The following is a 15881-nucleotide window of genomic DNA, read 5'->3' on the forward strand; positions in this document are numbered from 1 at the left end:
TGAAATAAAGATATTTGTTTATTATTTTGAATTGAACATACATGCATATTAAAGAACCAGAGATCAAAACATTGAGGATAAACACATTTAGCTAAGTTGGTTTATTGAGAAATGTGAACTTTCATAAACACAGAATGCAATGTCAACGTTTCATTTTAATTTTCCCTTTTATGTTAACGTGAGATCCAGACAGGCCGAACTGGATGCGGCTCTGGTTAAAACGGTTGTGTGGGACTCCCAGTCTTTTTCAGTGGTGAGGAGAAGGGCTTCAAAGCTTTTGTCAATCAGCTTGATGCAAAGTACATCCTCCCAAGCAGGAAGGCTTTGAAAACCATTGTGGCTTGCCAGTATGCCATTCTCAAGGAAAGGGTGAGGACTGAAGTGAGAAGTCCAACTGAGTATGGCCTCACATCAGATATGTGGACATCTATCAACATGTAAGCCTACTTAGCTGTGACATGCCACCTTACCACAGACCAGTCACAACTGTCCACCTTACTCCTGGGGATTTCTCACTTTCCCCAAACTCACACAGCAGACCATATTGAAGAGGCCCAGAGCCAACTGATGACCACTTGGGGAATTGATGATAAGGCAACTGCCTTCATCACTGATAACAGCGCAAATATAGTGGCCTCTGTGCGGCAGCTTGCCATCCACCATACGCCATACTTTGCGTACACCTTGAATCTTTTTGTGAAGAAAGCATCGGATCAAACAACTAACTGGAAGTTATCCACACCAGGGCCCGCAAAGTAGTGGGGTACTTCAAATCAAGTACAACTGCAAAGGAGAGGCTGGCAGAGGTACAAGTGCAGCTCAACAGGCCAAAGCTGAAGCTCATCCAAGAGGTGGACACTGGCTGGAACAGCAAATTTGCCATGTTGAACCAACTTTTCACACAAAGGGAGATGGTTGCTGCAGCCCTCGCCACCCTGCCCACAGACATCACTCATGTGAGCTCTGTGGAATATGAAGCCATCCACCAGTATTTAGGGGTACTGGGGCCCTTCAATACAGCAACTGTTGAGCTTTCAGAGGAGAAACGTGTGTCAGCATCAAAGGTCATACCATGGATCAGAATGCTCCAACATGTGCTGGTAAAGAAGTGTGTACACATTGACCATCCTGTAGCTGGAGATTTGGCAGCACAGCTAAAGCACTACTTACAAATAAGGTGTGGTTCAGTACAGACTGTCAGACTCCTGGCTCTCTCCACTCTGCTTGATCCCCGCTTTAAATTCCTGGCACAAGAAGCTGTAAAAATCCTAACTACAGAGTGTGCTTCTGTAATCAGGGCTTGACAAAGACAAAACCACAACACCCTCTACATCAACAAGATGAGCCCCAACACCCTCTACATCAACAGGGTCAGCCCCAACACCATTCCTGTCAGAAAACCAGTGTCTGTGGCACATGTTTGACAGCAAAATCAATTCAACAAGGAGCACACAGACATGAGTGATGCGTATCTGGATCGAAGTGGGGACCCTTTGCATTACTGGGCATTGAACTGCACACCATATCCCCACCTCTTTGAGCTAGCTCGGAAATACCTCTGCATTCCGGCATCATCAGTACCATGTGAACATATAGTTTCTAAAGCTGGTAAACTCGTTAATAAAAAAAAAGAAGCAGACCTAGTCCCAACACCATACAACAGGTCATGTTCCTCAATAAAAATAAACCGGATGCATCTTAAGCATGTTGCTGCTCTTGTCCACTTCATCTCTCTATCCCCCCTTCATTTACAAAGTGTGCCACCAAGCATTTCTTAGTCAGATCGGAACCATATTTCACATATATTCAAACAATACAATCTCACAGTTATATTAAACATTACCCTCCCATTACAATACCCAATATTACCATTTTTTTTTTGTGCAATTCAGCGATAAATTAAGAGCTGAAACCAGGATGCATGCTCACTATTTAAAACAGGGACCTCACTCACTCATACACATCTGTCAACTCTTATGCATCTCTTTTTTCTGATTGTTTTGTATATTGTATCACTTATTGTAAAATGATCACAAAAAAAACAACAACAAAAAAACTCATGCATCTCATGTGAGACTGGTATTTTGTAAGCAAGTGTTACTTTTCCCAATATTGTCACAATTTTTTGTCGTTAATACAATTTAAAATGAAAAATAAAGGTCGTGATAATATGGAAAAGAGTAACACATGCTTAAAAATACGGGAGCCTCCCTCCAATGAATTACAGGAGTTGACAAGTATGAATGATTAGATAAGATTTAGATACAAACTAACATTACTCTTTCAATGTGTGAGCAAGACATAATATAATACCAGATAGCAAAAAGACTGACAGGCAACGAAATACTGACACATCGGGTATTTTGTGTTATTAGATTCATATATTTGAATCAATCGTGTGCCACCCTGCTTCGCTTCGGGTGGATTCATTGTTTGTTGCAACAACAACAGCTTTGAAATGTATTTGTATTTTATCCAGTGTCTTGGTGCCACAACAGGCTTAGATTTGAGCACCAATATCATGCTGTCACATCTTACACTGTCCTGGTCACAACAATTAAAGAAGATAATACTGAAATAGATATCAAACTATACCAATTAAACTCTTTTGTGGGTTATTGTGACCAGGATGAACACAGAAGAACCCGGAAGAACACAGACTCCAAAATAAGGACTGGCTGATGAAAACTCAGCCGTGGCGCTCAGTATCTTTCTTAAATGATAAAACAAACAAAATATTTAAACAAAACACACAACACTTCAAAATAAAGGGTGTGTTGTCCAAACAAACAGACAAACAAAACAGATGTGGACGAACAGAAAACAAGTACCGTGCTGGAGCTTCCAGCACGAAATAGTAATTGTTACTGAGATGTCTCCTTCTCTCTCACCCGTTCTCCACTCACGAACACAACTCCGAGTGAAAACGTGCTGCTTTTATGCAGCTGTACCGAGACTCGACTGCTAATCAGTCATTCAATTGGAGTCTCAGTACAACTGCTCGTCAAGTAATAAAAGTGCAATTCCCTGGCTCACATATTATTACATTTTACCTGCACGTGAAGTGCTGTGCAATCCTCATGCCTAAATACAAATGTACCAGCAAAAGTACCAGCAGGCATTCTCTCTCTGCTGCTGGTGTTGGTGAGAATGACATGTAGTCCTCCCACAGTGGTGAAGGTGGAACCAGCAGGCATTCACCCTCTGCTGGCGGAGGTGGGAACAGCAGGCACTTTTCCTCCGCTGTTCTCATCCTGGGCTGTGGACCTGGGGGCTCCCTTTTCTTGGGCTACAGATACTCTGTGTCCTCCCTCTTGGGCTGTGAATGTTCATGCTCCTGCCCAGTGTTGCTTTTCCCAGGATTCCCATCGCTCTCCATCTCTGGCCTTCAGGAGGTTGATCACATCAGGGAGGGCCTCTTCAGCATTCCTCCCAGGCTCCACCAGCCATCCCCAGATTCCCTCAGAAGAGAGGGAATTTGTCAGCCTCTGAGCCAGTGAGACCTCTCCCCCTGACGTCGGACGCTCAGGCTCCTCCATCTCCTGCCACGCGTGGCTCTGGCTGAGTGGGCAGTACCTGACCTCGCCACACAGAAAGCACCACCCTACCTCATCCAGACAGGAGAGGTAAACATCCGGCGTGGTCGAGATGCGATGGGACCTGCGACGGACCATGCGTTGCTGTTGCTGCTTTCTCCTGCTGCTTCATCCCATTTTTATTAATTTTTTTTTTCCAAAAGGGCACTTCACACACAAAAAAAGTTTTATTTTTGTTTTTTGAAAAACACACACAAAAAATTCTGTCCTCATAAAAAGATACATTTTACATACTTACACATGTCTAAATAGTCTGTTGTTCTGTCAAAGCATCGAACCTAAAAAACATAACAATTTTACCCATATTTTATAACTACATCTGTTGTATTATATATTACCATACCATTTTCCTTCAACTTTATGTAAAGTTACAGTGTGTGTGTGTGTGTGTGTCTGTGGTCATCACTATCCTCTTGCAATAGGACCAGCTGGATGGCAAAACAGTGCTAGTAGTACCTCAAAAGTAATTGAAATCAAAAAATAACTATTGACCATGCCCAAAGAGTTGAAAAGGAAAGTTTTGAGTGAGGAAAAGAAGGGTTCAATTCTGGCTTTACTGGCAGAGGGATACAGTGAGCGTCGGGTTGCTACCTGGAGAGGCCTACAAGCCAGTGTCTCGCACCCACTGTGAAATGTGGTGGAGGATCGGTGATGATCTGGGGGTGCTTCAGCAAGGCTGGAATTTGTCTTTGTGAAGGACACATGAATCAAGCCAAGTACAAGGTTGTCCTGGAAGAAAACTTGCTTCCTTCTGCTCTGACAATGTTCCCCAACTCTGAGGATTGGTTTTTCCAGCAGGACAATGCTCCATGCCACACAGCTAGGTCAATCATGGTGTGGATGGAGGACCACCAGATCAAGACCCTGTCATGGCCAGCCCAATCTCCAGACCTGAACCCCATTGAAAACCTCTGGAATGTGATCAACAGGAAGATGGATGGTCACAAGCCATCAAACAAAGCCGAGCTGCTTGAATTTTTGCGCCAGGAGTGGCATAAAGTCACCCAACATCAATGTGAAAGACTGGTGGAGAGCATGTCAAGACGCATGAAAGCTGCACTTGAAAATCAGGGTTATTCCACCAAATATTGATTTCTGAACTCTTCCTAAGTTAAAACATTAGTATTGTGTTGTTTAAAAATGAATATGAACTTATTTTCTTTGCATTATCTGACAACACTGCATCTTTTTTGTTATTTTTACCAGTTGTCATTTTCTGCAAATAAATGCTCTAAATGACAATATTTATATTTGGAATTTGGGAGAAATGTTGTCAGTAGTTTATAGAATAAAACAGAAATGTTCATTTTACCCAAACACATACCTATAAATAGTAAAACCAGAGAAACTGATAATTTTGCAATGGTCTCTTAATATTTTCCAGAGCTGTATATATATATTCTTTTGAAAATGAACCCTATTTATTATAGAACCTTATATAACATTGTCAAAATATTAATGAGGTTCATACTCTGGGTGCCACCCTTTCAGACCAGCAGGCAGCATAAGAATTGTGCATTTGATGATAAAGCTATGGAAGTATAATGCATCCAGTAGAGCAGGGTTTCAAGGAGAAGGGTGGGTGAAGCGATTGATCTGACACTTGGCATATACCATCAGCATCCAAACCTGCATCAAGTTTGCGAAACAGAAGTTTCTGCGATCAATTTTAATGTCGAAATGGCTGCCACAAACTTTAACGAAACGCGCCCTTAACAGCAAACTGCTGCTATTTGAACACCATTTGATAAACAACTCCAAACATGGTAGCTATTGTCCCAGTAACAATGGAATACAAATATTTCAAAATGGATATGTTTTATAATACAAGATGGTCGCAAGGTGTATGTTTACATCTGAAATTTAAAACTGCCTCAGTTGACAAACGGTTTACTTGACTAACTTGAAACTTCACAAGCATCATCCTTGACACTGTATCAATACAACTAACTTTTAAGAAACAAGCGTAAAACAAGATGGCTACTTGAAGCATTTTTGAAAAAAATAACTTTCAAAATCTTCTTCTGTGGAACTGTTGAAGTTGCTGATTTTAAACTTGACACATTGAGCACTAAACACGCTTAGACGGGTACTGAGCCAGCGGCTAGAAAGTGGGGTAGAAAACGACTGTGCGCCCTGAACACCATGTGCACCGAGCACCGTAGGCACCAAGTGTTGTGTAACACTGGGTCTAAGAGCACCGAGTACTGTGCAACACTAAATACCACGTGCACCAAGTATTGCATGCACAGATGCACAGAGTACCATGCAGCGCCAGGCACCATGCACACCGAGTACCATGCCACACAGGCGCGCTAGCCTATATCCGCACAGCGAGACAATAGGCACGGTGCGCACAGTGGTACTGAAGTAGCACGGGCAGAGTCTTACGCACTGCGGAATTAAAAAACACCGGGGCAGCTAGGCATGGTGCCTACCCTAACCGCATCATCCCATGCCTAAGCAGCGCGTAGCATACAACAGGGGCACAGGGCCGATGCCGCGGCGGGTTTATAGTCAATAAGCACCGTGGTACCAATGTAGCACGGGCAGAGTCTTATGCACCGCGGTATTAAAAAACACCTGGGCAGCTGTGCGGTGCCTATCCTGACCGCGTGGTCTCACGCGTGAGCAGCACGTAGCGTACAACAGGGGGCCGAAGCCATGGCGTGCGATTGACTTACACACACAGTAATAAAAAAGTTTAAGTATAAAAAACAGTTAAATATTACAGGACAGATGAGGGAGCGCACACTGTCTGTAGATTGAATGAAACTACGCCAGAGGTGAAGGCCCGCGCAGCCCTCCTACTTCTCAACCCAACAACGAGGGAAGCCTCAGTGAGGAGTGTATAGCTAGCCCGGCTGAAGCAGCCACAGTGCGGCTAGTACTCTTCGTGAGCACAGGGACGCCTAGCTACAATCAAAACAAGACCCAAACCACGGCCCGCAGGCGGCGAGTGGGCTAGCTCGACAACGGGGATATGGCAAGCCTGGCCCCGTAGAGTAACAGTGCTCTCCGAAGCAAGAAAGGGTGAAAAACACACACAATTCTTAACAATAATACTTACCGTACTAAGACGTACAGACAGAGAGAAGCAGCCTGACACGCGGAACGAGCAGGTGCTGACAGTCAGAAATATAATAAAAATGCTACAGATTTTTAAACCAGATTCCGGGAAAAGCGGCGAAAGCCAGCTTTCAGCACAAAGTATAGGGATACTAGCAGAAGCTTACGCAGCACTTTTTAGGAGAAATAAGGGCTAAATGCAACACAGAGAGGTCTTACCGTAGCAATCGTGAGAAGCAAAAGAGAATGAATCTCACCTGCGTGACGGTTAAGTACCCTCGGGAGGAGGGACCGAGGGGGTCACCGAGAGGAGAGGGCCCATCGGCAGCTTTGATAGAAAGAGCCACCTACCAATAGGCAGGAGTGTATCCCATAACGATGTTTTGGTGGCCATCTTCGAATTGAAAGGGAACTACCCCCCCTCCCCCATCCCCCTCTCTATCTCTATATATATATATATATATATATATATATATATATATATATATATATATATATATATATATATATATTAGTGTGTGTATATATATATATATATATATATATATATATATATATATATATATATATATATATATATATATATATATATATTATATACTAAGCTTTGTGTCTTCTGTATAAAAACAGTTTTCCCTTCCCGCTGGCATTTACTGTTTGTTGCTTGTACATGCAGCCGTGACGTAACAGCAGACCGCACACTGCCTTTCCCCTGCCCAATTCGGTGTGAACAGTGGCCTGCGGCGACTGCAGAGCGAAACGCAAGGCGGCGGCGTACGCGCTGCGTCCGGTGTGAACGGCCCTTCAGCCAGACTGCAGGCCACCGCCCAATTCACAACAGCGGCACAACGCAGTGAGCGAGCACGATGGCGTGGGGGCGCGCACGTGTAGCTTCACCCATCGAGAAATTGAATACCTACAAAGGAACCATGAAATGCTCCTGCCAGGACAACTGAGGAAGACAGCACCTCCGGGCATTTTTTTAAGTAACAAAAACGCTAATTCACTTCCAAACATGATGTGGCTGCAGTATAGGATACTGACCTTAGGTTTAGGGTTTCGGTGTAGGGAGAGGATTATTCATTGTCTTATCAACAATAATATGATAACCAATCGAAGTGCAGTGTCCTGACAGGAACATCTGGTGTTGCATTTGTAATAACAGCTCGAGATATACCCTATTGACCACCCAGTTCGTTTATATTCTCCAGAAGGAAGCTCGTTTCAAGAGCGGCCCTAATAGCTGATGCACTGGTACAGTGTGGAGCTGCACAGGTCCGCCACAGCCAAAGTGTAAAAAAATGTGAAAAACTTAACGATTAGGAAAAAGTGACTACAAGAAACTGATATGCCAGATAGAGTGGATGCGTCACTGTGCAGTATTGCTTTGTATCACATTCTTGTTAGAGTGCGTAAAGTGGGCGTGGTTTACAACTAGAAACCAGCTTCGACCTATCACACATTCACTCGGGCAGCTGTATCGAATCCGCTGACAGGTGGCGCGGAGTGAGGCGATGATTGGGTAGTTTGAAAGTTGCACATTTGAGCGAAATAAAGGTTGGGGGCTGTGCAATCCATACTTTTAAAGCCGAGTCGAGAAGAGGAAAAGAAAAGGAGAAAGGAAGTTAGTAGTAGTCGTAATAATAATAATAATAATAGCAGCAGCAGCAGCAGCAGCAGGAGCTGCTGCATGCACTAAGTGATACACACGCGGAGGAGAGCTGAGAGGAATTCATTACGTTTAAACACCACCCAAACGCAGAGGTGAGTTTTCCATGCTTTTGTTAACAGTAAGTGCTGTTGGTTGTTGCGATACGTGTGCTTCGTATTCGTGCGTTAAGTTAGTGAAATTAAAGTTGGTTACCGTGTGTTTTTAATAATATCCGGTAGATTCTCTGTATGTATAGTCGAGTGTTTATTTATATCTCAACGGTGTGCGTTTATATACCTCACCCAATACTAGAAACTCTTCCAATGCGTCCAGGTAGACTACTTTTTATTTTAAAAGTCATTGATAAATTAAATGGGAGCCGTATTAGTTCAGAGATGACGGAGAAGTAAGGGGGCGCCTTTTATTGCACTAACTAAACACATGTTCCTAGTTTATCTAGGGATCACATCTCTTGTCTATTTAAGTCACAAAGAGAAGACCGCTGGTACGTTAATTTTGTTCACCTCGACTTGTGCTTCAATGTATTTTTATCGATGCTGTTATTTTGCCTCATACAATAATATAGATTAAAAGGATATAAGAACAAAAATCCATGGAAAGAGTCTGCAAAAAGCAATGGTGTTGGTGTCACAGCGACCTAGTGTCATCAATACCCGGCGTGCATTCAGAATAACTCGACTCCGCTTAGTAGCGTTGCTCTTTAAACTACATTACCCAGATGTCTATACGGCAGTTGCACACTGGTCGCGTGCTCCAAAATTGACACATTTTTTAAATAATTAATAATTTGTTAAATTCCGTTTATTTAGCCGACTGAGAACGAGCGTTTGTTTTAGTGAGCCAGTGTTTTTTTAATTTTGTGGTGGACAGTCGGATTTTTATATTCGGTTGAACTTTAACTACCTCGGAAAATGGACTAGGCCGTGTAAAGAGTACTGTGTAGTACGTTTATTGAAAACCAAGTTTCAGTTTTAAAACCGTAATACAATTACGGCCACCCCCGCTCTCCCTCCACCAGGGGGACGTGCGCGGGCACCGCTCTGTCGCCCTCCCTCCCCGGGGTAGGAGGAATACAATTAATGGTGTAACTGCAATTTTATTAAACTTTCCATGTAAACACTGTCCTGTTTGATATAAATAAATTAGTGTGTGTATATATATTTGAGTAATAACCCCTTTTTTTCAGTTACTCAGTTAAGTATTCTGTGTCAAGTCTAGCTTTATCGTGAGTGGAATCTGGAGTGCTGTTTGCTGTCTGAATTGTGCCAACACGTGGCACAAAAAGGTGTGCATTTGTAATCTCAGCATAGTGTGTGTGGAGTGATTGTTCAGGGTTCTTTGCTTGGATTGTTTGTGGGGAGGTGGAGGGTGTGTGATTGCTGACACAATGGAAAGCTCCAGGAAGCTGTGTGTGTAACTTTGCTGGGTCCCTGTGGTTTCAGAGACAGTCGTGTGTTTTCCCAGGCTACGATCCGCTGGGCCGCTCTGACGAATCGGAACAGGAAGACTGCTTGCTGGTCTTGGTCAATCAGATCCAGGTGAAAGCTTACAAAATGGGTTTGGCTGAGAGCAAGGTGCTGGTGGACACACCCCGCTCCACCCTGTGCAACAAACATCTGAAGAGCGTGGAGGACCCGCGATCGCCCAGCACAGGCATCTCCAGGACCCCTATACAGGTACATACACCAGGGGCTGGTTGCACTAAAGGGATCTGATCCTGTATCCAGGATTCAATCTTGAGTCTGTGACTTATTGGGTTGTATTAAAAGGGTCAGTGCTGCTCCTGAGTTCAGTTAAACTCAAAATCTGATCCTGGAGAAACTGCTTTGGTTTCTTAACAGGCGACAGTTGAAGAGAGCGTGTATTTAGAGATTGAGGACCACTGCTCTAGCAGGTTTGGGCAAAATGGTGCCCAAAAGCCAGACCATCATGCCCACGGCAGCTGTTTAAATTATGGGTCCTGGACACATTTCTGGTGGGTCATAGCGTGGGGAAAATAAAGCTTTAAACGTTTTCCAGCAAAAGCGCCGCAGCAGTCTGACACTGCTGCTCGCTTATGTTGTGCTTGTATGTACTCTGCGATATGATCAACTAATTGAATATCTGCATTTTCTCTTCAGTAGCCCAATCATAAGTTAGCTGGGTGGGACATAAACTGTTTCAGTCGCACTTACTGACAGTAAGTTTAACCAATAGGAGAGTCAAATCTGCCAAGTTTTACACAGCTGTCAGATCATAAGCAAGAAGAGGTTCAGGGTATTCTGCGTGAAAATTGAAGGAGTGAGTAGCCAATGGGAAAGTGAGATATCTGACAGCTGTCCAATCATTCGTGAGCAGAAGCGGGTGTTAATGCCAGGTAAGCACTGAATTTCGCAGACTTTTTAGAAAAATACAAGTGTCCCTTGGGTCGACCTTGTCAATACCTTTTACAATTGAGTACTTGAACCAGATTGCCATGTAGTTTTTGTTAAAGACTGAATAGTCAGTTCTTTTAGCCTGTCTGTATATGACATGCCTTTTAAACCTGGAATAATTTGCACTCTTTCTAGAGCAGCAATATCCTTTTTGTAGCGAGGTGACCAGAACTGAACACAATATTCTTGGTGATCTTACTAATGCATTGTACAGTTAACATTACTTCCCTTGATTTGAATTCAACACTTTTCACTGTATATCTGAGCATCTTGTTGGCCTTTTTTTTTTATAGCTTCTCCACATTGTCTCCAGACATCATGCTTTATGAAAGCAGCCCTATGTGTGTGCAAGTTTAGGTATTGCGTATAGGGTCCTTGGAAACATAGTTACTAGCAAAAGGACTTTAAACTTTTCTCGAATATTGTAAATGTTTAGTCCCAAGTTTTATAGAAATTGTTAGTAAATCTGTACTAAATCAAAGTCAATACAATCTATAAATTACGGTATAGGGGTGTGTGTGCAGCGGATACTAATACATTCAATTGCCCTGTATATGTATGTATGTATGTATAGTGTGTGTATATATATATTGTATATACACATACATACACACACCCTGAGCATCAAAAGAAATGTATCACTATTATAACACTATTTTCAAAAATTATGTATTAATCAATCGATCATTCATGCTTGACCATGACATGCTTGAGTGACTGACTGAAGCATATGCACTTAACATAATTTGATCCAGTTAATTGGACACTGGATATGGAGTGATTTCAGCTGTTGAATTGCAAGCTTGAATAAAAGCAATAAAGAATCACAGAAACAAAACAATATGCCACGTCTGTCAAGAGAGCAGAGCCTTCGTGCAATCAGCATGTTGGAGGCTGGACTAGGGCCGCGTACTGTGGGTCACCGTCTTGGGTGCTCGCAGCCAGCAATTTCAAACCTTGCGAGATGGTATAACCAGACACACTGTCAATGACAGGCCACGAACTGGGAGACTCAAGAGTCACAACTCCTGCCCAAGATCGACAGATCATTTTGCAGCATCTTCATGATATCAATTGTTAATCCGCACAATAAAAAGTCACTGCACCTGCTTTAAAACAGTTTGTCATTTTTCGATCACATCTAGTGAATTTTATCCAAATAAGCGATACGTTTTTTGATGCTCTGTATATGTGTGTGATATGTTTACCCCTCTTCATCTGCAAACATTTGCTCAGAAGAGGCAATATTCTGTTTTTTGTTATTGTCCCGTCAGTTAATAATAGTTTGTTTACATAACCCAAATTGATTTAAAATTGATATCCAAATAAACTTATTTTCATAAAATTATTCATTTTATTACAATACAATTACCTCATCCAAAATAGTCATAACCATGGAGAAATAACAATTCACTGCTATTAATACATTTGATCTGCTTCAGATATAGTGGGACCCACAGCAAAGCCTGTGTTTGCATAGAACAGATTTTTGAAGAGGTGGTTTGCAGCTCTTCATGGTGAACTTTTGCCTGTCACCAGAGAGCTGCAAATCTGACTAACTTGTGCAATGATGAAACTGTATGTTTAGTGTTTTTTTTTTTTTTTTTTTTTTTTTTTTTGCCACAGGTAGTAGGAAACATTATTGGTGTTGACAAATCCACCGCAAGCAGTTTAATCCACTTCGTCTCCGCTGCCGTTGTTTCTCTTATGAACAAGTTTATTCACTTTCCATTTGCAGTCAATCAATTAGAGGGATTCTTCAGAAAAGTTGGTATCAAAACTTCTATTTAAGTAGTCGTTGGATACAATTTGAGTTAAAATAACAGCCTGCTTGCATCAACATTTTAAGTTAAATTTTTGTCTTCACTTAAGACAGACTTCGATTGTTGTCCTGTATTTAAGAGGGAATTCAACATTAAACTACTCCATTTTCAAACAAGTAAGAAAGAATCGCCATTTCTGTCCAAGTACAGTGGGAACGTAAAATTTATGAACTTTGCCAATCATGTGTTTTTATACATACTAGCAGAAAAATCTTATTTACTGATGCAACTAATTCCTCCCACATTTTGTTTCAGACTTGTGGTGTCTGATTTATTGTCCCTGTTAATGTCTGTTAATAGCCTCCTCAATGTAACTCCACCTTCTCGACATGTTTTTTTTGTATAGTGCAGGCAGTGCGAAAACAAAACCATCACAAGCTGCTCAAATTGGATCAAATATGGAATCAGTTGAGCCTGATTCTGATCTGTCGTACAACTTTTTTTTTGTCTTTAGTGCAACCAGCCCTTTGTTTAAATGAAATGTCCACTCTCGGCTCTGTGTGACCCGAGTAATTTCTGTTCTCTCTCTGTCCAGATGAAAGATGTCTCCACCCCCTCCCCCTCTCTGGGTGCCACGCTCTCTGTGGACCCCCAGGAATCCTCCGACCCCCGCTCCCCGAGTGTCGGGATCACACGCACTCCTGTGAAGGCTCTCCTGGCAGGTGAGCTATCGGGACACGACAGGGTTAACCATGAGACCAGGTTCTTCTACTTGTCTCTGTAACCCTGTGCATTAGATCGGATGCGACGTATTTCTGTTTCTCTCTTTAGAGACAATGACCTTGGTGCGTCAGCTGAATGAGCTGTTTGTGAGTGAGGGGGGAGAGCTGGATGCTGAAAACCGGGGACTCGAAGGGGGGGCCTGGGGTACAGGAGCAGAGGAGTCCACTCTTGGCAGTGATGAGGCCACCCTCCCCCTGACCATGGAGGAGGTGTCAAACAGCCCCCTTACTGGGGTGACCCCCCTGCTGGAACCCACATCACTCCTTTCTCCAGTGGAGCAGCCCAGCGAAGTCGGCGCTCGGATAGGCCCCAACAAGGCAAAGCATTGTGGGAGTCACGTGATGGGGCGCCTGGGCCAGGCTGGGGCTGCGGTGACGAGGTCACCACAGGGCAAAGGTGAGCATGGTGGGTGTGTGGTGTTTACGATTCAGTGTAAATGTTTGTTGTGGCTTTGAATGCTACCACCCCTCACCCCCCAGTGAGAGGCTCCCGGCAGACTCATCCCCGCAGGATCAAGTCATCTGTGCTGAGCAGCAGTGACGATGGAAGCCGTTCCCCCCTGCAGATACTGCAGCACCCGGACTGGAACTCCCCCCACGGCCCGCAGCACAGCCAGGTAACCCTCCGCTTGCACTGTCCCTTGCAGCACAGCCAGGTAACTCTCCCTTTACACCCTGCCTCTGCTGCACAGCAAATAAACCCCCCACCGCACGCACGCACGCACGCACGCAGCAAGTCTGTTGAATCCAGCTGCCTCTGTTCTTTGCTTACCCTGTCTGCCTGTCTCCGTGCCTGTTTTCAGATGAAGAAAGGGCGCTCTCTGCTGGACCATGGTGGCATGGTGCTGAAGCCTGCGCAGAGTCGAGGGCTGCACCGTGATAAGGAGAATCTTGAGAGCTGGGGGAGCTAGACTCCTCCATTCTTCTGCAGAGGAGCCCTTTCACTGGAGTCTGGGCAGTCTTCCACATTTGCCATTTTAAAGCCTTATTCACTTTATATCTTGTTTCTGTACGCTGTCTGTCCAGCTGCAGTTTGTTTCTGATTTGTGGATGTTTTTGTATTTGTCTTGATTTTATTTGTTATGTAAAATAAAAGCTGTATTTTAATGGTGTGTTCAGTGGTGCTCTATTTATCCTGTCTCTGTATAGTCCATGTGCATTCACTCCTGGGGGGGGACACGTTACAGCTGGACGTCCTCCAGTGTGCACCTTTCAAACCAACTTGTTCAAAATTCTAAAGCCTAATAAATTCAAAAACAAAAGTTTAATCTGCGTTTCTCAATGTGGAGTTAATCAAAACGTGCATCATTGACTTCATTCAATTTCTTCTAGTATTTCTTTGTTCAGCACATTAAGGGTAAGTTATTTATCAAATATTTGTTTGTTCTGATGACGCTGCTGTTGGAACAGTCAGTGTGCTGCTAGATGCTGATGTGACCTGTGTCTGTGGACCCCCTAACACACCCTTATTAATATACCATGATGTGCATGCAGGGTTTACATTGTTCTTATTTGGGGGGGACTTTAGAAACAATTCTGCAAAATCTAATCTAGTGTGCATTTAGTTTGTGGAGGTCTGGAGTTAGCAGCTGTGCCACGGGACTGGATAACAAACCCACGCATAGGCTACATGTAGCCAACTAGTCTTTATGTATTGCTTTACATCACTTCCAAACCACGATTGTACTGTTTTGAAATTATGAAATAACTAGTTCAATTAGTTATCCTGAAATGTTTTATTAACAAGCAGTTTCAACAGCATTTCTTGGAAAATAAAACAATGACATCACCTCAAGCTTGTACTCTTGTGAGTACAAGAAAAATAAGCATTTCCTAAAATGTGTGTATGTAGTTATAATAATGTTAAATACATTTTATTTATCCTAAATGGTGAAACACAAATTAAAATTCTCTGATTTTACATTTTGCAGAGACATTAGTTCTTTCAATCCCAGTTGTGTTGTAGTGACTGGGAGAGACTTGTACATTGTTTCCACGATTACTATTTCCATACTGTCGGCATGTACTTAAAATGGCACACAATGGAAGCATGCCAAGTCGTCCCCATGAAATATATACATTTGTGTAGATAACAAAAATGACGCAATACGTACAATGGTAACACATGGTATTGAAGACACGTCAAGATGGATATGTTGAATTGTTTTTTGTTTTGTGTAAGCAATGTTTTTTATTTTTTTGATATTAAAAACACTTAAGACAATGATCTTAAGACAATGTAAAGCCTGCTATATATTTAAATTATCACTCAGAAAACAGGGTTCTATGTTTAGATTTTTAAATAGCCCTCGGGCTGCTGAGTTAGAGTTTTTACTGGCCCGGATGCAATTTTGTCTGGCCCAATCTATTTTTTCATGAATGTTTTTATTTTCAGTATGTTTCTAACTGTATTGTAACCAAAGAGAGCCCACGTCTCAAAAGACAGTGGCTAAGCGAAGCCTTTCAGTATTTGTTACTTCAGCCATTTAACATGAACACTGAACAAAAATATAAATTCAACATGCAACAATTTCAAAGATTTTACCGAGTTAGTTCATATAAGGAAATAAGTCAATTGAAATAAA

General features: G+C 42.7%; 1 protein-coding gene across 4 annotated transcripts; it reads left to right on the plus strand.

Moving 5' to 3' along the window:
- Nucleotides 1–8160: 8160 nt before the first annotated feature.
- On the plus strand, nt 8161–14408 carry cdca3 (cell division cycle associated 3). Of its 4 annotated transcripts, none has more exons than XM_041221191.1 (6): nt 8161–8429; nt 9780–10013; nt 13110–13236; nt 13346–13693; nt 13777–13913; nt 14100–14408. In XM_041221191.1, exons 2-6 carry the CDS (start codon nt 9891–9893, stop codon nt 14205–14207), a joined length of 843 nt encoding a protein of 280 aa, XP_041077125.1. In that variant the 5' UTR covers nt 8161–8429; nt 9780–9890; the 3' UTR covers nt 14208–14408. The 4 variants fall into 4 exon arrangements, with proteins under 4 accessions (XP_041077125.1, XP_041077123.1, XP_041077127.1 ...); XM_041221189.1 differs by having other exon boundaries at nt 9802–10013; XM_041221193.1 differs by lacking the exon at nt 8161–8429 and adding an exon at nt 9066–9398 and having other exon boundaries at nt 9802–10013.
- Nucleotides 14409–15881: the final 1473 nt, after the last annotated feature.

This window comes from Polyodon spathula, chromosome 21 (assembly GCF_017654505.1).
Source record: "Polyodon spathula isolate WHYD16114869_AA chromosome 21, ASM1765450v1, whole genome shotgun sequence".
NCBI lineage: Eukaryota > Metazoa > Chordata > Actinopteri > Acipenseriformes > Polyodontidae > Polyodon > Polyodon spathula.

Coding starts and splice junctions, on each gene's coding strand:
- cdca3 (XM_041221191.1), top strand. CDS start 9,891: ATGGGTTTGGCTGAGAGCAAGGTGCTGGTGGACACACCCCGCTCCACC. Junction 10,014..13,109: donor TCTCCAGGACCCCTATACAG/GTACATACACCA, acceptor CTCTCTGTCCAG/ATGAAAGATGTCTCCACCCC. Junction 13,694..13,776: donor GAGGTCACCACAGGGCAAAG/GTGAGCATGGTG, acceptor CTCACCCCCCAG/TGAGAGGCTCCCGGCAGACT.